Below are 22,993 nucleotides of genomic sequence, written 5' to 3'. Positions count from 1 at the left end.
CCCCTCTGCCCGCGGGGAGCGCGGGACGGGCCGGCGGCGGGGCGGAGGCGAGGGTCCCCCGGCGGGCGGGCAGGCGGAACGGGACAGGTGTGGGCGGCGCGGGATGCGCACGGAGCGGGGGGGCGGTGCGGGGCCCCTCCCGCCCCCCGGGGGAGCGGGCGGGGCGGGCACAGGTGAGCGGCGGGCGGTGCCGCAGGGCGGGGACGGGGGGGGGGGGGGTGGCCAGCGGACACGTCCCCGTAAGAGTAAAGCAAGTGGGGACGGGGAAAGGTAGGTGGGCAGCGGGCGCGTCTTCGTAAGAAGCAGTAGCAGCGAGAGGCGCTGGGGATGGATGGATGGATAGATGGATGGATGGAGGGAGGGAGGGATGGAGGCGGGGCGGGCGCGGTTTCCCGGTAACTACACTTGCGGACCGACTCGGTTACCGGCAGCCCCCCAGCGGCCGCGTCGCGCCTCTCCCGGGGCGCGCCCGGCGCGCTCCCGCGCGGCTGAGCCGGCCCGGCGCGGTGCCGGTGCCGGTGTGGTCCCGCCGCAGCCCTGCCCGCAGGCACTGCGGGAGCTGCCGAGGGGCAGGCGGCCCGCGGAGCGGCCCCAGCAGCGATGCGGCGGGAGGACGGTGGTTCAGCCCCGTCCGATCCGCCCCCGGGGCGGTCTGCGGGGCTCCGGGCCGCGGGACTCGGGCGTGCGGCGCCGCCCGGCCTCTGCCCCTGGCCCCGCATAGCCGTGAAGGAAGCAAGCCCAGCCCTGACGATGATCGCTGAGGCCTTTTCCACGTCCTCCCCGCTAACATGGCAGTGAGGAGGGATCTCTGCAGATGGAGGTGTGGTTAGGTCAGCTCCCTTCGCAGCCCAAATTCTTCTCACCTGATGGCACCAGCAACAGGCACTGTCCTCCTGGCCCGCTTCCCCAGTACCACGGACTCTCCCCAGTCTGCTCCTTCCACCTCCGCTCTCTGAAATGCTCCATTTCTTCCTGGCCCTTTGTGCTTCCTTCACCCAAAAACCCTCTTTGATCTAGCCAGCATCCTTCCACCCATCTCTAGTAATGGCAAATTGAATTTTGCTGACCCCTTGTGAGCCATTTTGATCTCATCCTCGTGCCTGGAAAATTCAGTTCTTGTCAGCATTGCTGAGAAGTTGCTCAAGACAGCTGATCAGTCTTCATTAACAGCAGTACCGTGGAATAGGTAAGTTCATTCATTTTTCCATTCACAATTTACAGTCAGCCTAAGGAAGGGAAATAAAGAAAAAAAGGACTTCAGGCAGCATATTTTGCCTGACCCTCTGGAACAATAAGCAGGAAGTCTACTCAGAGAAAGTCAATTTACAGAATAAAATCTCTGTAGGAAAGACAAAGGCAGAAAAAAACCCCAAAACACTGTCTGAATATATGCAGCTATTTTATCTTATTCCTTCTTCATGATATTGAAGATATTACTATGTATGGTGAACATGACACTGCTGAAGTGTAAGAAATCATAGTCTCCTCCTCTCTGGTGCCTGAGGCCAGTCTGCTCTGGTGCTACAATGCTTATCACTGGGTACAATGCATCAGATCTCTGCTGAGGATGAAGTTTTTCCACAGTTCGAATTCTTTCTCTATTTCACTCATTCTACCTCCCCCATATATCTCCAAACCTATCAGTTTTCATCTCGTTTTTCTGAATGGCTTACTAAAGATACTTTTCCCGACATGTCTACACTCTTCTAATCTAGGTTATAAAAATACTGGAAAACAATAGGCAGTATGTTAACCAGAGGTGTTCCACCATCTCTAAAAAGCAGATCTCCAGGGCTAAAAATGCAAGGAAAAGAGAAACAAAAGCAGACTGCAATGGCAAGAGTGGCATATTAAGACACGAGTCCTGTTTGGGGTAAGTGTTTCATAAGTTAGTGGCTGCCCAGCTGTTGCCATCCACAGTCTCTGGTGGACTGATCGATCAGGACAGCTGTCCTCAGCAGTTTCACCAAACCCCACCAAACAGCATTTGCACCTCACCCTGGCCTGAGAAGATGTATTCCTGACACAGCTGTGGGCAATTTCTTTTCCTCTGTTCAGAGAGTCTGATTTCATTTTAATCCCCTTCTCCCTCTCACCCACCCACCCAATCTAAATCTGTTCCTCTGTGAACCTTCTTTCTGCACTGAGTGAACTCTGCTGTGGCTTCCTTTTCAGTGAAGATTTCAGACAAGTCAAACTGACTCTTCTTACTTTATTCCCCCTGAGCTTGTCTATCACTTTATCTCAAGCTCAAAGTCATATCCCAAGTCCTAGCAAATGCACATTTGGCTTTCCTTTCATTAAGCTACAATATCATCTACATCAGCCTGCCCTGACTTCTGCCTCAGGGTGTGATTCCACAGGCAAGTAAGCAAGTCCTAGCACTTACCCTGCCTGAAAAGCTGCTTTCCAGTTCTTCATGGGTTTTTCTTCTGCTGCTTTAGTGAGGTGGTAGTTTACATAGGACCTGGCAAGCACCCATGCTGCTGCCAGACATGCACAGCAGAAAAAAATAACTGGACAGAAGGATTATACCCAAGTGTTGATTCATTCATTCCACAGAACTATTGGTCTGTCTTGTGGCTTTCTCACATGTCCTGATGCCACCAGCTCCCTCATTTTTTTAATTTGAAATCAATATCACTTAGCTGCTAGAAGCAATACCTGTCTAGGCACCTACAGCCGTGCTTCATCTGTCATTTTTAATATAGTCAGTTTAATGAAAGGATAGACTTCACCATCTTTTGGTTCTTAATCACACCTTTATTTATTATGTTTACGTAATATTATGTGTTATTTATATTTACATAAATCTCCATATTTAAAGTAAATTTCATTCTCATTAGAAGTTGAGAGGACTTTGTTAAGACTCAGCTTTCACCCTGTTGCTCAGCTCTTCTGTACAGTAGGTTCTATGCAATAGGGAATTAATAATCAGTGAACAGTTTATAGTTTTTATCAAGCCAATAACAAACTTTCTAAAATCAGTTAAAATATGTTTATCATATAGTACCATAAGAAAAGTAAGTATTTTACATTTTGAAGAAATACATGGTTTAATGAGAATATGATTTCATGAGAATTATCTCGTAGGAGGGAAGTGACAGGACTAAATCTCTGAACAAGGGACTGAAACAGAGCATAAATCTAACTGTCCCCCACACTTTCTGTCCTTGCTCTTCCTGAGCAACTGCTCACTTCCCACTGCTGCTGCAAGGAACTGGAGGTAAATGACAGAACATAAATGGTTTTGTTTTCTTTGAAATACACTTTTTGACAGGCTCTGGAAATTTTCTCTGAGCATTGTGGGTACTTTCTTAAACAATGAGGCACAATTTCATGTAGGAAATTGTGTACAAAATTTGCTTGATAAGTGCTGATTTAAATGCTGGTCTGAAAGATCTTTGTAAATTTAAGTTTTCATACAGGTTTGGGAGAGGGAGGTATTTAAATATCTAGAGAGAAACATGGATAGATCTTTTACATAGCTGGGTATTTCGGAAGGAAGGAGCAGTAGGAAACAGCCCCTTGCAACCTCCTAATTTATTTGTATGATGGGTGAAATTATGTGCCCCTCTGTTTATTGCAGAGCTGAAAACCTCCCCTTCCCCAGCCCCTGTTGTGAGGGGCATGCTGGCAAAAGGGAAGGAATGTTTGACTTGTTGTGTTCTGTAGGTCACTGCTATTAGCAACCTCTGTTTGCAAAACAGAGCTTCAGTGCTGCCCAAACTAGGTCAAGGATGCTGCTGGAGGAAGTGCAACATAAAGATCCTCTGACTTTCTTCTTCCTCCATTCCTGCAGTTTTGCCGTGAATGCAACAGAGAAATTGAGATGCCGTAATCAAAAAGCATGTGGCAAGGACTCCCTCTTTCTGGGGTTTTATGCCAAGGTGAATTTGGAACAGACAAGGATCCATGCCTCCAATGGTCTCTTCCCCCCATGCCCTGAACACAGAATGAACAGAGTGGTCATTGTAAGTCTGGGCAGGGATGGGTGGGGAGGAAAACATAACTCCAGCAAAGCTAAAGATAGTCACCTTGTGACTGATAGAGTCACTAGCCTGATAGAGGGGCTGATAACAGCACATAGCAGAGCAGTTTTAGAACTAGTCTAGTTTTTAACTTGTTCTAAACCCACCCTGAGGCTTCCATCATACCCCTGAAGACCAGCTTACGCTGTAAATTGTTAACTGTTTGTATTTTAAGAGACAGCTGTTCAACAGTGTTCATGTTTTCCATAAGTCATTGATGAATCTATTAAAGCTGTTTTACCAGATGTTCCCTATATCTCTATATAGATATAAAGATCTTATAAATATTGGAACAGCATCTTCCAAAGAAACACTGCTTATAAAATACAAAGCTATTGTCACTGTCTTACCTGCTGAGTAAATTTATTCTTTTCATCAATTAATTATCATGGATGCAGATGATATCACAGTAGGTAATGTGCCCCTGTCATCTGCCTTAGCTACCACTAAAACCAGCTAAAATGAAAAAAAACGCAGTATAAATCTTGCCAACTAACGTCCCACTTTCAAGTAAACATCACCAAGCACCAAATAATGCAAACTGTCTTCCTTTTGTCTATTCCTGTCCTCAGAGGTGTCATTGGCAACCATGTCTATCCTCCCACGAAAAGACTCTGGAAAATGAATGTCCACCGTCTCCTTCTCCAGTTCTTTTTAAAATCCTTACGCAGTGTCTTGTGACCAGCTACTATCATAGAAAGACATGGAGAAACTTCCTACATGTTTCTTGCAAGATGTGTCTTCAGCTGTGGAAAATATGCAGAGGCCTATGAAGTTCATGAGTAGGAGATGTTTACAAAAATAGTATCTGTATCAGATCTATAGAGGCAGGAATCGTCCTCCAGGGACTGTTGCTCCAATATGCTTCACTGCTGGCCTCCTGCCACTGGCAGTTCGGATTCCCCAGTAAAAGCTACTTCTGGCAGAGATCTCAGTAATTGCTTCATAGAAGTAATGTAGTAGATGCCATAAGAGTTAATTCTACATCAAGCTGTATTAGCTACTGATAGGATTTTCATGTGGACCGAAAAGGAAATGAGATAGCAAAATGACTCATGCAGTTCTTCTTTCTTCAGAGCTCCTTTGCTGCAGAAGACAAACAGAAGTGTTTTTTTATGAGGTTTTAAAGAATGAAAAAAAGCAGTGCCGACATAGTTCAGATCCTGAAAGTGGTGCAACTTATCTCATGTAAGGGAAAGGCTGGGTCCTTTTAAGCTGGGAAAATATTTGAGGTTGTGTGAATCAACTGAAGGGACAACAGGTGGAGATAGGTAGGATATATTTACATTACATATTGTGATATAAGCTCATGCTTACCTACACTCACACCCTAGCAAACTTGATCTTGTTCTGCCTGCACCCAGAGACCATAAAAAACTTCAGGGGAGCACATTAGTTCAGTGCTGAGATAGAACTAATCAATCCACACCCTCAATAGTGCGTTTATCAAAAAATCCTCCTGGGTATGTTGTACCATATTGCTGAAGAGACATCCTGGTGAGCGCCAAAATATTTTCTCCTCTTCTCCACATGGTGAATTCTCAAATTGACCCGTGCTGCCATAGTAGAGACATGCTTGGGATATCCTGGCATCATCTATTGGAAACTGAGCATTTGACAGTGTCCCAAATAAAGGACAATCTTACTCAGAGGAATTAAATACTTTGATGTTAGCCAGATACCTTAAAAACACACTTATTTCAACAAAAGGTGAAATTAAAAAAAATATTTCTGAAACAAATTCGAATTTCTACAGTGGGGAAGTATGTGTTCCCAACACATATAGCCCAGGCAAGAAGTGGGCCAGCTGTAATCTAACAACAAACAGGACTCCCATGCATGCTTTGCTGCAAGAGCCCTGTTATGTGACCTCACTTAATTGGGCAGTATTTTATTAAAATGCCATCAGATTTGTGTGTAACACCTGGGTTTGAAGTACTGGTACACAAATAAATGTTCAATACTCAGTGTTCACCATTCTTTTCTCACCTTACCTTGATATTTGCCTCCCATTCATTTTTCTTAAGAATTTGTAGCTTCATGGTTTTTCAGAACAACAGTAATGGTTTGCAGGTTTTTAGCAAGTGTAGTATTCTCTCAGCATCTTCATCCATGTTTGGTTTTTATCCAGAGTCATGCAAAAGTGTCATGCTGAGTTCTAGGATCTCATTTTTGTACAGTTCCCATTTCAAGACTTTACAGAAGACACAGAAAAGGAATTTACCATCTGGAACTGTGGTGGTGCAGCTTGCTCTGGTAGCATCTCCCCCACGCCTTTGTAGCACACTGACCTACTGCATGTGACCATGCATCACCTGCCACTCGAGCAGGAGACCCAGCACTCTCTGGAACTGCAGCTCAGCACCAAAGAATTAGCAAGTCTAGGCTGCCTCATCTGTCACAAACTTCACCTACTCAGCAACACCATTCTGGCAAGTATCTTTCATAAATCCATTCTGCATCCTTGTATGTCCTTACCTTGTGTCTGAGCCAGCTAAATGCCTGCTCACACAGAGTGAGACTGGAGGTAGGCTGGGCCGTACTCTGAAATTCCAGTTTCTTCTGCCATGGCCTGGGGCTTTTCCAGCAGCAAGTGAAATGGGAAGATCAGTGAGTTCAGATAAGACACTCTTTCCCACTCCCTCCCTGTCAGGAAGAGCTCAGCAGATGCCAACAAATGAGGAGGAAAAAAGAAAGAAACTTCAAGGAGTGTAAAAAAGGAATTTGTTGAACCTCTGGCAGTCACACTGAGAATGCAAAGGTTCCTCATCATCAGGTAGGTAGTGACAAGAGGGGAGGTCTGAGGAGGTTGCTTTGGAAAATCAAAAAGGCTACTTGATATGCATTCAAAAAGGACACACCACCAATGACATAAATGTGAGATGTATATTAGGGTGCAAATATCTTTGGTGCAGTGTGAGTCTTATTTTGCCTTTTTTAAAACACTTACTTCATCCTCTACTGAATGTCTTGTTTCCCAGCAGTGAAGCATACAGCAGCTCCTTCTCCTAAATGTCAGTTGAATCTATACTAGTGGTGTTGCTCAAACTGCATTTTTAAAAATAATCTGCAAGCAGCTAATGTGCTTTTTAAATTCCCAGTGTTATGTAAAAAGGCACAATATTTTTAGCCTTACAAAATATCAGTTGTCATCTCCTCACTCTCTCCCTTTCATATATTGGAGATGGGGGCCTAGAAGCTCAGAGACACTGTGGATACTAACTGTTTTAAAAATAAGGTGGGGAGTTTTTTTCTGCAACGTGGTTCTGGAGTTTTACAGATCTTAATAAAAACATACAAAAATACCCCAAACCTTAAAAGCAAATCTGAACGAAGAAAAGTACTTCTTATTTTAAAAGCTACTGGTTCTGTCCTCGCTGCCAAATTTTAATGTCTGGAATAATGACAGTATAATGTATCCTGAAGCAAAATATCAACTTAAACTGTTCACTCGTGCACTGACATAATGGCCCTCATATTTTAAAAAATCTCCAGAAATTACTCTCTAGCATAGAGCACACAGCTGTTGTGAGTAGGCTCTGGCAAATCAACATTGACTCAAACTATTTTTGGAATCAAGTCAGGCCTGCTGCTGTTTCTGGAAGATGTGAATGCATCTACCTGCTCTGCTGTGCTGCAGTCCATAAGGAATATGGTGGGATCCAGAATGCTTCCTTCTGTGCTTATTTGGAGATGACCTTTCCATTCCCATCTGTTTACAAGTCTTCTGAGGTCTAATGTTTTTACCTGCTGGCAACCACCTTGATAAGCACATTTGGACCTTGCTGCTTTCTGTGTTCTCTACTGAAATTTGAGGAACAGGGTCTCAGAAGAGGCTGCCTCACTGCTTTTTCTTCTTGCTGTCATGCAACACTTGACATCCTGATGGCACTTCTGGCTGGGAGGCATCACCTATCAGAAGCAGCTCAGGAAAGAAGAGCCTCAGACTTGCTGGGATCATAGCTGATTCTTGAAAGAAATCCACCAATGCAATTCAAGAGATGGCTACTAGAAGATCTTGGAATAATTATGTTTATTGTTGCAGCACATGGTCTGGGCAGGTACTATATATCAATACTGGGCTAAGGCAAAGGCTCTTAGCTTTCATCTGCTCTCACAGAAGGCTGCTCTTCCTTTCTATCTCCCCAAAATTTGTTTTAATCCACAGTAGGTAAGATAACATCATATTTTCCTATTTACCACTTCTTCCTCAGTTTACTGTCAGCTGGGAGAAAGAGTTGAAATTATTGTAGATGAGGAGAGTTCTGTTCTCAAGGTCCCTGGAGTCACATAAATAATTGCTATGTTTAGGAGAGTGGAATTCTTCAGGCACCAACTATGTAACTTGAAATTCCATTCCTTGCTTGGAGGTGCAGGGATTTGGAGAACAGCAATTTCTGAGTCAAAAGCAAACACAAATGGAGACTTGGACTCTGGTATAATCTGCTAAGACAGCAAAGCAGGATGCAGCGTACTGTAGGCTTCTCATCAGTGTAGACTGAAAGACAAAATGAATTCTGAGGCTAATGAGGGAGTCATTCCAGCCTCAAAACCAAGCCAGGGGCCTGAGAATATGCAACATTAAAGAGTAAAAAAAGTCTACAATTTAGTGTGTCCCTCTAATCTTGACCGGAAGCTAAGGTCATTAAGTTGAATTTAGGCTTTTGGCACCAAAGGGCTGATATCTGTCTGCAGTGATATCATCTAAGAAGTTAGAGGCAATGAACAGTATCAACCAGACCTTCATCCATATTCTTCACAGATGAACTGTACCCTCTACCTTTCCCAGTCTCCTCCTTCAGGAAGACTCACTTGGCAGTGTGTAGTCTAGCCCCTGTGGAAAGCCTCCTTCTGAAACTTCACAGGGAGTGGATACAGACAGTATCCCATATGTGTGTTTAAATTTGGACCTCTTGGCAGATTTCCTCTTTCTTGAATCAGGAGAAAATAGGAGCTATTTTTTACTGCATTGGAGAAATGCAGGCTGTCCAGTGTGTCCATAGCAAGTGACGAGTGGAACTAAGGCAGCTCATTCCCTTTTCAGGGTGTTACATCTGAGGTTGCACTGCTTGTCTGTACTTTGGATGTAATATGTGTCTTTTGCACAGTTTCAAATTTGACACACCCTTACACAGATCCACAATATTTTCTGGTTTAGTTCAAAACCAAATATAGCCCTCCTTTTTTACCAGACCTCTTTTTTTTTTTTAATGTATTCTTAAGATAGAGGCTTGATGACCACCTTGGGAGGAGAGAGTTTTGGAAAGTGTGGCCACAAAGGCTAAATAAACAGGAAGCAAAAGGATAAGTACTGGTAGGACACAGTAATCCTTCTCATGGCATTGAACACTATGTACCAAGGTGTTGGAAAGAAGGCTGTTGGTGGGAAGCCCAGGAAAAGCAACACTGAAATAGCTTTGTAAACATCCCGTTCGTTTCCTTTGGCAGCAGCAAGTGTAACACTGTCTCTGAAACCATCAGTCACTCTGTAGAAAATGGTTTAATAAGGCTTTCCTCATAACCTGAGCCTATTTTCATTAGCAACTTGATGAGATTCTGCTGGCTTAGTTTCTAGGCATCTTTCACTACCTGCTGCTCCCAACTTCTAGCCAGCACTGTCACAGACATTACCTGGGACTCAAGAATCCCAGGGAAGAAGTATATTTGCATATTAAGCCTAAACACAGATGACCTTCACGTAGATTGCAGCTGGCCAAATGCATATCTAAAGTGGTTTACATGGAAACTGAAGTATTTTGGGTAAGGTTAAAGGCTCCAAATGACTTCTTTCATGAGCCATGAAAGCAAAGGGTCAGGAGGTTTGCCAAGTACTGTGGTCATCATGTTGACCTTAATCAAGGCAACTGAAGAATGCCTTGGTTGAAGAAAATACATGTCCAGAAATGTGCCGATAGTCATTGACATACTAATACAAGATGGAACACTTTTTGAGGACCTCTCCTGCGTTTTGAGCGATAGCTGTGGCTACTGATCTCTCAATATCACTTGGACTAGCTACAAAACACTGGCAGTGGTGGCCTGTAACCACTACTACCCAGTTCTCCAGTCAGTGGCTTTCATACAGTGCTCAATAACTTTGCTGGATACAAAAGGAACTTAGCACAGATCTTTAGTAAGGCCTGTTACACCTTATATTTTCAACCTACTGGAAATCATACTCTGCTTGAAAACCAGCTCTCTCCCATAAGCTGTCACTTGTCACGGACTCCTAGCTGCCACTGGAAGGACAGTATCTCCACTGCAAGGCCCTGCTAATTTTCCTGAAAAACCCATGAAACAGTCAAAGATTTTTGTCTGGCCATTCTTTTATCAATACCATCAGTAAATTAACTAGCAAAGGTACTAGTAGCCACATGTACTAAACCTGGGAACTGCAGGATACTTCATACAGCCCCACACCTTTTGCTTTTGGATAACTGGAAAGCAAGGGCTTGGGGGGCTGCACCTCTTACAGCTGTACTCAAATGGTGTTTTACTGTGCAGCTTGTGGATAACATTTGGCCTTTTTTTGGGGGGGGAGGAAGCAGAGTGTTGGACCATATGCCTGTATTGTCTGGTTGGTTGGTTTGTTGCTTTGCTCCAGGGCCTTGCTTCCACGATCATCTACACTGTGTACATACTAGGTTTTGCCAGGACTCCAATCTGGAGTTAAATAATTACTTGGGTTTATGAGGCTGGTTTGCTGCAGGATCCACACCCTGTAGATAATGCAGGCATGGACTACACCAGGCTTCATTCTTCCTGACCAGAGCAATGTGCTTGTGTATTCCTAATGTGCTCACAAGTCCAGCATGCCCTGGCATACGCACAGCACACCTTTGTAGGCATGCTACAAAACATGGAGTTAGCAGTTTACAAAGCCTGTCCCTGCTTATTTGGCTACCTCAGTTTTTATGCAAGAAAATAGTAGCACTGGGGCAGACAGGTGCCATGTAGAGACTGGAGTGACCAGGATCCTGTCCCAGGTTAATGCTACTGAGACTGTAGCTTGGCATCTCTCTCCCTCCAGTTCCAAGCAGCTGCACCAGGTACTTCCCTGGGAAGCCACAACAGAGCTTCTACTGTACAACATGGGAGGAGGCTCAGTATGAGATCAAGGGAGTTGAGAACCTGCTTTTGTCTCTCAGCTTTGTTACAGGGAGGATGGGGGGAAGAACCCTTTTCCCAGGAAACAACACCCTGCCCCCAACACATACACACACTGGAATTATTCCTGGGACTTTTTGTCTTAATTGCCGTGGATGGAGCACCCAGAAGTACCTATGTCTGATTACACTCGTTTGTAGGAAGGAGGATGGCTTGTTTGTGCCATGCTTACAACTCTACGTAAGTGAAGAAAGGAGACTTCTACCATGGGAGCGTGGTACTTGGGTGGAAAGAGGCTTGCAGCACACACAGGAACTCTTTAATTAGCAGCCTGACAGATGTGTTTCTTTGACAGTTCTGACAAGCAGTAGTATTTGCCACAGAACAGCCAAATAGGTCACCACTTGTCTTGCTGGTGGCAAGGGGTGGGGCATACAGTTGGGGAAGTGGTAAGGATGCCTTGGAATGTGGAAATGGCAGCTTTCCGAGCAGAATGGGCTCTGGCGGCCATCCATACTCAGCCACACACATGGGCATGCCCCAGGAGCCATCTCAGTTTTCCAGAGTTGCAGAACAGGTCATACAGCACCTGAGGGAAGAGATATCCACTGGGACAACCTGCTTGCATCCCTTGTTCTTTGGGCACAGAGCCCAGCAGCAGAGAGCAGGAGGTGTGGGAGGGCTGTGTGAGGGGAAGGAAGCCTGCCAGTGAGCCAGCCCCAGGAGCCATGGCATTGCAGGCCACTGCCTGCTGAGAAGCAGCAGGAAATTTTGGTGGAAGGAGATAAGGAAACAGCAGTGGTAACTCATCTGGGAGCTGCACCTCCTGCCCCAGAGCCCCTGTCATGGCTCTGTCTAGGAGAGACCTGCCAGCATTGCTGGAAATAGAGCTTTTCCCTGGACAGACACCACCCCAGTGCTCTGTTCTCCTGGCTGCTCTGGTGCCCAGTCATATCCTGGCATGACCAAGGTCATACCTCAGAGATATTTTGCTCCCTCTTATTTGTATATGACTGATCTGCCCCACTAAAAAAACTGTTTAATGACACAGCAAGTTTCTGGGGGGTTTTTTCTGTTTAAGCCTTTGGCCTATTCTAGTGTTTTAGTCAGGACAATCTGACTGTACGTGTGTGGGTGGAATGCCTTTTGAAGTACATACGTGCGTGTGTACCATGCAGTACCTCCACAGTGGGATATGAGCTCCCACAGTGGCCCTTTGCAGAGATCACAGCTCTCCATAGCTGCTGAACAGCTCCCCTTCTTGGGGAGGGACACTTCTGATGTGTGCTTTGCACTGCAGACTCAGTTCTCTTCAAAACACTCTAGCTGTATGTCCTGGGTAGCCCTGGTCATTCAGGGACGTCTCCAGAACTCATGACCTTTGCAAATAGCGTTCCTGACTGCGTGCCAGTTGCACAGAGGCAGGGAGATGACGAGGCTTGTAAGGACTGCTGTCTCATGAGGCTCTGGTGTCCCCAGCACAGCTCTGTGTGTGGCACCCAGCTGTCAACACGCGTCCCACAATGGCGCTAAGGCACTCCAACTTGAAACTGCTGTTTGGTCAGGAAAAAAGACAGCTCTGCACACGTCATGGCCTCCACAAGGGGTGTGAGCAGCAGCCTGGCAGAGGACAATCTGTTCCAGATGTTGTCTTTCACATGGAGAACACCCTGCCCAAGGGAGGGAGCGAGGAGCACACCAGGAGAGGCTGTGCTGTGGGAGCACAACAGATCCTAGGAGACCTCTTACCAGGGTGAATTACATAGACTCATAGGATTGTTCAGCTTGGAGAAGAACTCTAAGATCATTGAGTCCAACTGTAACATCTGTTGGCCCATGTGGATGCAGGCGATTTGCTGCAGGTGGCCCTGCCCTGGACAGGAGAGGAGACCAAAGCAGATCCATTATATATTCCCAACCCTCCCAGTCAGCCCAGACGTAGCTTTTAATACAGCATGGGGAAAGCTGAATAAGTAGCAATTTAACATTAATCAATAAAACGTGGTTAGACTAAACAGAAGTTATGTGACTAAAGAAGCATCAGAGATTCAACACAGATAGGAGTCAGAACTTTTCATTGCTTAGGAAATACATGGGATCCTGCATGGTGTCACTAATTGTTAACTAACTCACGCTGAGATAAAATGGCACTAATTGATCTGTTGATATGGATGGAAATTATACAGATGCAGACATTTTGCATTATTAACGCAAGTAAAGCACCCTGTCCAGATTCCAGATTGCTTTCCTCTGACCTTAAACATGGATTTAACACAAAGATTCCCATCTGCAGCTACCTAAATCATACTTGGCTATCAAAAAAGATTTTCTGCCCAACAAGTTTAATTCCCTGACAGTGTTCTTACAAATAATTCTTCCTTTTGTATTCAAGGACTTGTTTTTTCTTCTTACATCTATTTTTATTTTCATTTTATAGGCACCTAACCAGTGCTAGCACACACCTCATCCCAGTGCAGTACATGAATTTGCCACACCACTTCTGCGTGGTCTTATTCTTTATTTACTCATTGCATTACGCAACTGAATTGCCAGCAAAGATTCTCTGTAACTGTCTCCATTAAAACTTAGATTAAACTCCATTAAAACATCTTTCTGAGATGGCTGCCTTGAATTCTAAGCATTTCTAAGCTTTGATTTGATGGCCAGTAGCAGGCCTTGCTTCCTGTCACTTGCCTCAAAAGAAGCACCCAGCTAGAACTGCATATTCTAAATCCCTGCAGCACCTGCTTTGTAGTGGGCTGTCACTTCACCCATGGTGACAGTAGCATTCTCACCACACTATACTCCAAAATACCAGGTCACTTTTATTCATGGCACGGAACAGCCGAAGTGATTTATGCAGAGGACTGCTGCTAATTCCAGAAATAACAATGTCTGGCACAAGCTAAGTATACCTGCTGATCCATCCCCGTACCCAGATAGATAAATGCCTCTTCAGGACTAATATTTTGCTTCAGCTAATGAGTGTGACTACAACTGTGTGCATCTCAAGGCTCTAATTTTCATGTGCAGCAGAAAAATGCCTACTTTTTCAAGCCAATAATTGCATGAAGGACAATTGTTAGCATAAGGAGATTGTTATTTTCTTTCTGGAGGAATCAGAACTAACAGGGAAGTTAGTTAATCTCCATTTCCAATTACAAAAGCACAAACTTTAAATTCACTACGTGGCAAGCACAAAATCAGATTAGTTTCCCCCTGTGTATTCTGATGTATTCTGATTTGAGAATTCTAGCTTTCACACGTGCAACCTGCAAAACATTTGTTTTGTATTTGTTTCCTCGTAGTGAGGAGTTAATACAAAATGTCTAAGAGGGCTGCTTTTCTTTTTCTTATTCCCACTTTCCTTGATCTGCTTTCATGAGCTTTTAACATCAACACACTGGTGAGAAAATCAAACCTGCAAGCATCTGGATTTATGGGGATGTGACCAGAAAATATGAAAGCGTAGATTTTTTTTCATATTCACTCGGCACTTTTTTGATCTTGGTCTGAGGCATTCTTTGTTTTCTCTGAAGTCAGAGCTAGCACAGGGAAGAGTGGCAGAGTTCTCTGACGTCAGGCTCATTGTGTAAGGTGCGTTGTGATGTTCCAGAATTTGGTTCGCAATTATACACTGAATTCTTTTTAGCTCTGCACTGACATCTTTACCTGAACAAGAAGGAAGATGATTTTCTGCACTAGAAAAGTGACAGTGTAAGAAGACCCATCACAGAGACACATTTTTTATCCTATATAATTACTTTGTAATTATGGGAGGTAACAGAGCTGATGCCATGCCTACAAAAGCAACAGTAAACAGGATTATTTAGCACCCACAGAAGAGCTATATATCTCAAAGAAATTCAGAGCTATAGCAGTGGTTCCAGCTGTGTAAGGAGTGAGATGCTCAGTGCTGTGCATTGCTATGGGTGGCATTTTCATATGGTATGTACAGTGAAAAAACCTCAGACATTTTTCCAGCCGTATCATCTGGTTAAATAAAAGATACAATCCCTTTGTACAAACTTTACGTGTCAAATTAAAGATTTGTTTACACTGGATTTAAACCTTGGATGAATCTCTTTGCATAGCTCTCTAATATGAGCGTTTTGCAGTAGTGCAGACTGGGAGTGTCACTGGTGTGGTTCGTGGCTTACCCACCCACAAGTAAATTATCAGTACTGAAAGGTACCTGTGTTGATAGGTCAGTCTTTGTAGCAGACAAGCCCCAAGTCCCCTGGGGATTACCAAATACAGTAATTCTCCAGGGAACTTGCAACAGTAGGGGTATTAACCCCAATATTAAGGCCAGATTCCAAAGTCAAATACAACGATTGCACAAAGCACAGGAAGTGTGTTTATTGGTGCTCCTCCTCTCTGAGAGCCTCTGAAGCAAGGAGAAGCAGCAAAAGCTGGGGTTGAAAATTACGTTCACTTGGGCTGGGTCAGGCTGCCCCTGTTCTACAGCGGGCCGAGCCCCCAGCGAGCACTGGGATAAAAATAAAACCGATGTGCAGCACTCAGAATCCAACAAAGCAATTCATGTGGATAGCGTTTGATATAAACCAGCTAATAGTGCTTGCCTTGCAGCCAGTACAAGGAGAACAAGTCGCTTTTCTGCACGGTGGAGTCATCTGATGTTTGCTTTAATTTCTGGCAGATCGGGGCAGCGTGAGTCAGATGCTCTCACAGCTGGCTCGGGCGGGGAGGAGGCCAGCAGGGACCCTGACTCACCCGAGCCGCCGCATTCCTTCCGAAAACCCAGCTCAGCGACTGGAAGTGAAATCACGGACTGGGGGCAGCTCCAGGGTTAGGGAAGGCGGGAGGAGCAGGGCTCTCCGTGCGGGTGGCAGGCAGCGAGCCCGGCCCAGGGTGGGCGCCGAGGGGGCCGGGAAAACCCCGACAGACGCGTCTCGTTGGCGACCGCCGGCGGGCAGAGCGCTCGCCCCCTCCCCGGCCGGCAAGGCCCGGGGCCGCTGCCCCGGCAAGCCCCGGCCCCCGTTACCTCATTGCCACATTCCCCAGCGAGTGAGCTCAGCTGTGCCGCGGCCTCGCGCCTTTTATGGTCAAACAACTTTGCCTGGGCGAGGCTTTTTTCGCGAGTTGGGAGGAAGCGCCGGGGCTCGGTGCTCCTCCGCCTCTCGCTGCTGCTGCTGCTCCCGGCGGGCGGGCCGGGGTAGCCGAGGAGTCCGGCCCCGACAGCCCCAGCGCCGGGGGTGGCATTTCCCACTCCCCCAGAGGTGAGTCTCCTCGCTCGGCTTGGCGACACAGCCTTTGTCCTTCGCCCCGGGGATGGCGCGGGGCGCGGAGGAGTGCGGGTTTCCTGGCGCTCCCTCCGGCACGGCTCTTCCCCTCGGACACAGCCCTTCGCTCTCGGCGAGGCTGACTACGGTCGTGGCTCGTGGGGGTGCCTGACCGTCCACAAAAAAAAAAAAAAAAAAAAAAAGAAGCAGGTTCGCGTGTCTGTGTGGTGAGTTTTGTTCCCTCCCGGCGGAATAGAGGCGACTCGGCGCTCCCGCACAGCCCCAGCGGCGGGGGAGAGGGAGGGAGGGAGGGGGTGCTGCCGGGCTCTGCTCGGGACAAGCTCTCTTTTGTGTGCGCATGGATGAGCGAGACACCTCGCGAGCCTTTTTCCAGATGTGCTTGAGAGAGGAATCTGGGGCCCTTTGTGCATGAAATTTGCCTAATGTATGAGTTTCTGTCTCCCTGGGAGTGCCCTGAGAAAGTGCTTGCAAAGTCGTAAAACTTTCTGACGTTTTAAATGTGTTTGCATAGCTTTTTGGAGTTTTCTTCCGTCTTTTTCCCCCCTCTCTTGCATAGAGAGGAGGCAAGCCCAGCATCTGGGAGAGAACTTTGTAGCTCCGAATAACCCCCTCCCCCCAGCCCGGTTGCTTTAAGGCTTTTCGTTGCAGCTTGCATAGCTGATAGACTTTGCTGTCTTTGAAGCTTTGTAGCTTTGGGGCAGGCTGGAAGAACTTTCTGGATGGAAAGCAGCGTAACTCCTGAATCCATTTAATCTGTTCTTAATATTCTTGTTTGTTTGTTTGTGGGGTTTTTTTTGTTTTGGTGGGTTTGGGGTTTTTTTGTTTTTTGGTTTGTTTTTTTTTTTTTTTTGGTTTTTTGTTTTTTGTTTTTGTTTTTTGTTTTTTGTTTTTTTTTTGTTCTCCTCTGACTCCCTTCAGTTGGGAGGAAGTTGGCCGATGGGGGAAGTACAGATATGATGTGTGGAGCTACAGTGTTGGGCTGGCTTTTACAGGGGCTCCCAGTGTGACTGCTGCCAGACTGCTTTTACCAACAGAAGTGAAAAATGTCACTCGGCTCTCTGCTTCTTCAGGTTCCTCCTGCTTTTATTACCCCGGGAAAGAAGCAGAGCTGGTGAAAGTGGTGTCATGGGATCAAAGAAGTGAAAGCTGTCTGGATGCATAACAGGTGGCAAACTCACCATGGGACCTTCTGGGAGATGACCTTCTTGCTGAAGGAGGTGTCCCTTGGTTCTGTCCTCCTACTTCTTGCTCTCAGAAGGAAACAGTGTATGAGGCAACTAGGTATCCCGACTGTGTCCTTTGGGGACATCTTTCCTCATAGCTCCACTTGAGTCATAAATGCTGTTACAGAAGGTAGAAAAATCTCTCCCCTCAGGGAAAATGTGAGGATGAGAAAGATTTGAGATTAGTTCTGTTGGCGTGACACTCCCTCTCCCACAGCTCTCACAAACTGCGCCACAGGAGCCGTGTGAGCTGCGTGTTTCTGGTAAGGCTTAGATGGCATTGGCAAGGCCCCAGGGCTGGGGGGGTGACTCTCTGCAAGGCCAAGCTTTCTCAGCCGGTTTGGTCTGTGTGTGGGTGGACTGATAACCAGAAGTGAGGATGGGCAGGGGCAGCTGCTGGATGGAGACAGCCCTGAGCAGAAAGTGCCCTAAGTGCGATGCAGCATACCGGGAAATGGGCTGCTCTGGGTTAAGGGAGATAGCAGCTGCTGGTTGCAAAGACAATGGTTTTTTCTGCAAAGCAGCCGATGTCCCCAGACTGTGTGTTGACTAACCCCGTGATTAGAAGTGACATTGTCACTGTAGTGTTCTGCTCATAATGCTGTCAAATCTGGTAGAACTACTGCCAAGTGGTTCATTACACCCTAGTGAAATAGTGGAGCATGAGGCAAAAGTCTGTAAAGAAAGGCTGGAGGCCTTCTTAACAGCTTCTGAAGGTTGATAGGAACTGCAGAATGGAGGGAGTTGGTCAATCCCTTCTGACTTGCGAGTCTGTTGACCCCTAAAAGTTTGGGGGAGTGAGGACAGACCTTGCTAATTACTCTTCTGCCTTGGCCCTTTCCCATTCTGAATCCAGGGGAAATGCTCAGCACAGCTCTTTGGCTCCTGCTTATTGTTGTGGCCTCATTCTCCTTTTGAAAATCCCAGAAGGGTTTGTCCAAGTGTATGCATCTTATCAGCACTGCACAAAGGGAAGGAAAAGTTCAGCAGCATGGACTTTGTTTGTTTGTGTTGCCACACGCTTGTGACCTGGGGAAGCTGTGACAGGTCTCTGCTCTCTATCGCACGCTGCACTGACTCATGGGACTCAGTAGAATGGGGCATGCAGGTCTTATCAGCAGCCAGGGGTTAATCATGGGTGGGCGGATGTTTGTGGCACCAGGGCTGTCTGTGGCAGCAGCTGTTATTGTCCGTGTGAGAGGCCGGCAGTGTGGAGGGGCACTGATTGGGACATGCCAACGTGAAATGCTGGCACGGAGCCCCTGTGCTGACGGCAGCCCTATTGTGCTGGGGTGTTAGGAGGGCTATGGGCATGCCAGGCTTTACAACAAAGCGTCTGGCTCCGTGGAGGCTTCTAGCACGGGTGAGATTGCTGGCCTGGATCGCAGGAGAGGGGGAATCCTAGGGATGCGCGTCTCCTCGGGAGCCCTGCCGTTCCCCGGACAGCCGGCCCGGCGGGGTATCCTGCGGCTGCCGGAGCCGAGCGAGCGGGGCCGGTGCGGGGGTCAGGCCGGCGGCCGGGGCTGCCCGCGGGGGGCGGCGGCGGGGCGGCATCCGGGGAGCGCTTCCTGGCGGGGGCGGAGCGGAGCGGGCGGCGGAGCCCGGCCAGGGCACGGAGGAGACACCGGCTGGCATCGCCCAGCACCGGGAGACCCTCTGCCGCCCTGCCGTGCGGGCTCCGGCAGCATGGAGGGGCCTGGAGGTAAAGGGTGGGGGTGCCGGGGGAGAGGGGGCATTGCTGGCGCTGTCACAAGCTGAGCTCGAGAGGAACCGGCTGGCGTTATCGGGTAGAGGGGGAGAGGAAATGCTCACTCCATTTCCAGGGGCTTCCTTTGGGGTGCGGGGGATCACCCTCCTTCTGGTCACCACAGGTGCAGGGCTCCGGTGCAGTGGCAGTCTGGGTTTTCTCCATGGCGAGAACCCATTTGTGGTTAATGCCGTCCTTAGTTGAAATGGTGAAGTGTGATGGCTCATTTGAGCTGTCTGCAGTTTCTGTTCCTCCTTTTTCCTGTGCTGGTCTTGTAAGTGCGCTGCTTAGGCACCTCAGCTTCTGGCCTGACTTAAATTCCTGTATCCCTTTGTTTCACATATTCTTCTCCATTAATTTCCACTCTGGCTCAAGGATGACTTCATACAGGTTTCCTCCCTCTTCTCTCCTGCTAGGTGCTGAGAAGATGGCCTCCCCAGGTCCTCCAGGGACCCGCATGACGTCCACAGTCAGCATCAACATTTCTACCCCTTCCTTCTACAACCCACAGAAGAAGTTTGCACCCGTGGTTGCCCCTAAACCCAAGGTGAACCCCTTCAAGGCTGGGGGTGCGTCAGAGTCATCGCTGCCCCCACCTCCTGGACCTGGTGCCCAGCGTGCTCAGATAGGGAAGGTGGGGGAGATTCCAGTACCACCCATGTCCCTGCTGGCAGAAGGTAGGTGAAGGCTGCTATGGCAGATGTGAATATGCATTTCTGTATTCTTAGGGTGGGAGGTTTGTGACTGGGCTGAATATGAGAACCAGGGTCATAACTGCTGTAAGTGATGGGTATTCTTGCTGTAGAGACTGGCAGGTTCCATAACGAGATAAATGGATTGGAAAGGGATCTCAGTCTAGGTAGTATCTCCATTAGGAAAGGAGGGGAGAGGCCATCCTGCACTGCACTGAGGCTGGAGGAACGCAGTGGATTTTTCACAGTATTCCCTGGGTGCACAGTTGTGTAATTGCAGTCTGTTTCTGGCCAGCGTGTCTGAGAGCAAGTATGTTGCAGAAAAGTTGACCCTGATAGTGATGAATCACACTGTTGTCCTTCTTGTTGACTGGTCCCAGCTTAAGTTGGTTATCTCTGACTGTCCTTCTTGTGGACTCTGCAATTGCCATCGTTGGTGCTGGAAAAGAGAAGGGAGAAATAATTGGGTGAATAAATAGTGGCAGCGGTGATAAACAGGAAGTGAGACTTAGAGTTTAGTTTGTATGGCTTGTACAGTTTTGTACTTTTTCCTAGTGGGTTGGGTTGGGTTTTCCTGTGTAGAGTGACTTCTTGTTTCACTGTGGTTTTCTTATTTCTTTCTTTCTTTTTTTGTGTGGCCTTTTTTTCATTTCCTGCAGTGCTAGAGTGGTTTTTATGTTCCATGTTTTCTTGCTTGGTTGGTTTTGTGTTCTTCAAGATGCAGGTTACTGGTTGTATGACTGTAGTTTGAACTCATGATCAGCATGGGGCCACCAGAAATTTTGGTAGGGACCCTTTGCTAATGATTGATGCTGCCTATTTCCCCAAGGCTCTGTCAAGGAAAGAGTGTGCCTCAGTCAGGACACACATGTTTGGAGAATGCCAACTGCTGGTTTAAATGTCTTTTGTTTCACTGTTTAGCACAGACTGCAACACTGATGTTTTCTAGGTTAGCAGGCTAAGTTGCTGGGCAGATGACCTGATGGTAGGAGGAGTGGTCCTGGGCTTAGAGGAGAGAAATGATTAAGCCGTTTTTCCCATTTCTCAAGTCACAAGGACATGCTGGTGCTTCTGCCTCCTGAAATTATACCAGCTAACTCTGGTGACCTATTTCTTGTATGTTGTTGGCTGGAATTTTGTATCTGTGGAAACCACGGTCCCATCTTAGGATTTATCATTTTCTGCTATAGTTGTCTGGATTAGGGATGTGTCTGTCAGAAGGCCTCAGACTGACACAGATATTACCTGAAGTAGACAGGTGGATGTTAAAAATTATTTTTCGATGTACAGTGTGTGTGTTGGGTGTTGCTTGCTCTGCTTCTCTTATCCTTAAAGTGGGTATTATGGAGTAACTAGACAGAAAAACTAGCAAAAGAACCATTTGTCATAAGCTGCTGTGTCATCATTGGGTAAGGGCTGCCAGCAAGACAGCTGAGGTGCAGATGAGCCACCAAAACTCAGTCATGAGAGAAATGCATCTGATTTGATCCTTCTCTGGTGCATATCTTCAGTCCTTCTGTGCCTTCCTTATACACTTCCCAAACAAAACTTATGATACAAAGCTATAGCAGTTGGTCTCTCTGTCTTAAATGACAGGATGGCTAAGTTAGTACTCCTGTAGGAATGTTACATTTAGTATTGATCATTCTGTAAATCTGGTATAACAACTTCGTGAGGAACTTTCTTGTCCTGTGAATAATTAATAAAACAGGCTTTTAGTGCATCTGAAACAATGTGACAACAGATGAGGATTGTGTTTCTTATGGTTTCAATAAACCAAAGGCAAGCATGTACAAGCTTGATCCCAAACTGTAATTTCAAAGAAAAAAAATACATAGTATTACTCCCTCCCCCCAGCAGAATTTCTGCAGCACAAGAAGGCTTGGAAGAGGTGTTGCATACCAGGGCAGTTTATGCATTCCACAGGCTAATAAGATTTTGGCTTTAATCTTCTAAAGGGGCAGTATTGTCTCCCTTAGGTTACAGATGAGAAGTCCTTATAAAGCCTGTTGACCACAGCTGGATATGAAGATGAGAATTCAATTACTGCTGTTAAAAGTTGCACTTGGAATAGCTGGAGTAAAAAGCTTGGTCGTATACCCTACTGCTCATTGGGGCTAGCCTGGAAGAGGGGTGGGTGTCTAGAAGAAGGCACGTGGAAGTTACACCTCCTCATCTTTGATGTTCTTTGCTGTGTGGTCGATAGGAGGACAGTTCCTCCCCTACATGGTGAAGGGAGAAGGATTCACATTTGTTTGTCTGTGTTGTAGTAGAAAATGGTTGGTTTTGCTTGTTCTGCATCTTGGGCAGATACAAATAGGTGGAAGCAATGGGGTTTTCTAGAAAACTCTGAGGCACTGTGGTGCTTTCCAGCCTGCTTAAAAGGGTTTTGGAAAATTTCTTGTGTCCTAATGTATATTGGTGTGAAGACACATTAGCCTCTAAAATCAGAGCTGGTTTTATGCCCCAGAAAAACAAAGCCATTTCAAAGATTCTTCATACACTTAAGGGTCCAGCTTGCTTTTTTTCCCCCCCACTTGTTTCTTGTAGTGCTTACTATCCTGCTGTGAGATACCAGCTTATTTTTGTGTAAAAATACAGGCTCTCCAAGGTCCTGGGTTGTCCACTGGCGTTCCATCTATGCTACCCTGTGTTCAATAATCTAAGCCAGTTACTGGCAAGAGAAGGGTATGCTGGGGACCAAAGAATGGGACAAGGAGCGGGAAAGAGCATAGCAAGCAAGACCTGTTTCCCAAATATACAAGAACTCTGCTCAGGGACTAATAGCAGCAGCTACTGAGGAAAGATGAAGTGATTATGAAAAGCTTTGGACAAGGTGAAAAACAGCCTGTGGAGTTCAGTCATCCTTGTTGGGTGCAGAGGTCCCACTCTGGCCCTCACTGCCCAGAAGGTTGATGGCATCCTG

At 46.7% G+C, this 22,993-nt stretch overlaps 1 protein-coding gene across 8 annotated transcripts in view; it reads left to right on the top strand.

Annotated features, from left to right (window-relative positions):
* The window catches only part of ZYX (zyxin), a 29,457-nt gene that overhangs the window by 697 nt on the left and 5,767 nt on the right, over window positions 1-22,993 (top strand). For 2 of the 8 annotated variants that reach the window (XM_042031348.1, XM_042031342.1), the window contains exons 1-2: window positions 19,226-19,330; window positions 19,792-20,052. In XM_042031348.1, coding sequence (XP_041887282.1) covers window positions 19,315-19,330; window positions 19,792-20,052 — 277 coding nt within the window. In that variant the 5' untranslated portion in view covers window positions 19,226-19,314. Of the gene's footprint in view, window positions 1-769; window positions 1,187-15,857; window positions 16,382-16,409; window positions 16,612-17,961; window positions 18,992-19,225; window positions 19,331-19,791; window positions 20,053-22,993 lie in introns of those variants that run through there. The other 6 variants (XM_042031347.1, XM_042031340.1, XM_042031341.1 and 3 more) reach the window with 6 other exon arrangements.

This window comes from Corvus kubaryi, unplaced genomic scaffold (genome assembly GCF_017639235.1).
Source record: "Corvus kubaryi isolate FWS band 111438036 unplaced genomic scaffold, C.kubaryi_AGA036_p1.0 37341, whole genome shotgun sequence".
Taxonomy (NCBI): Eukaryota; Metazoa; Chordata; class Aves; order Passeriformes; family Corvidae; genus Corvus; species Corvus kubaryi.
This window is presented reverse-complemented; position numbering and strand designations above follow the sequence as displayed.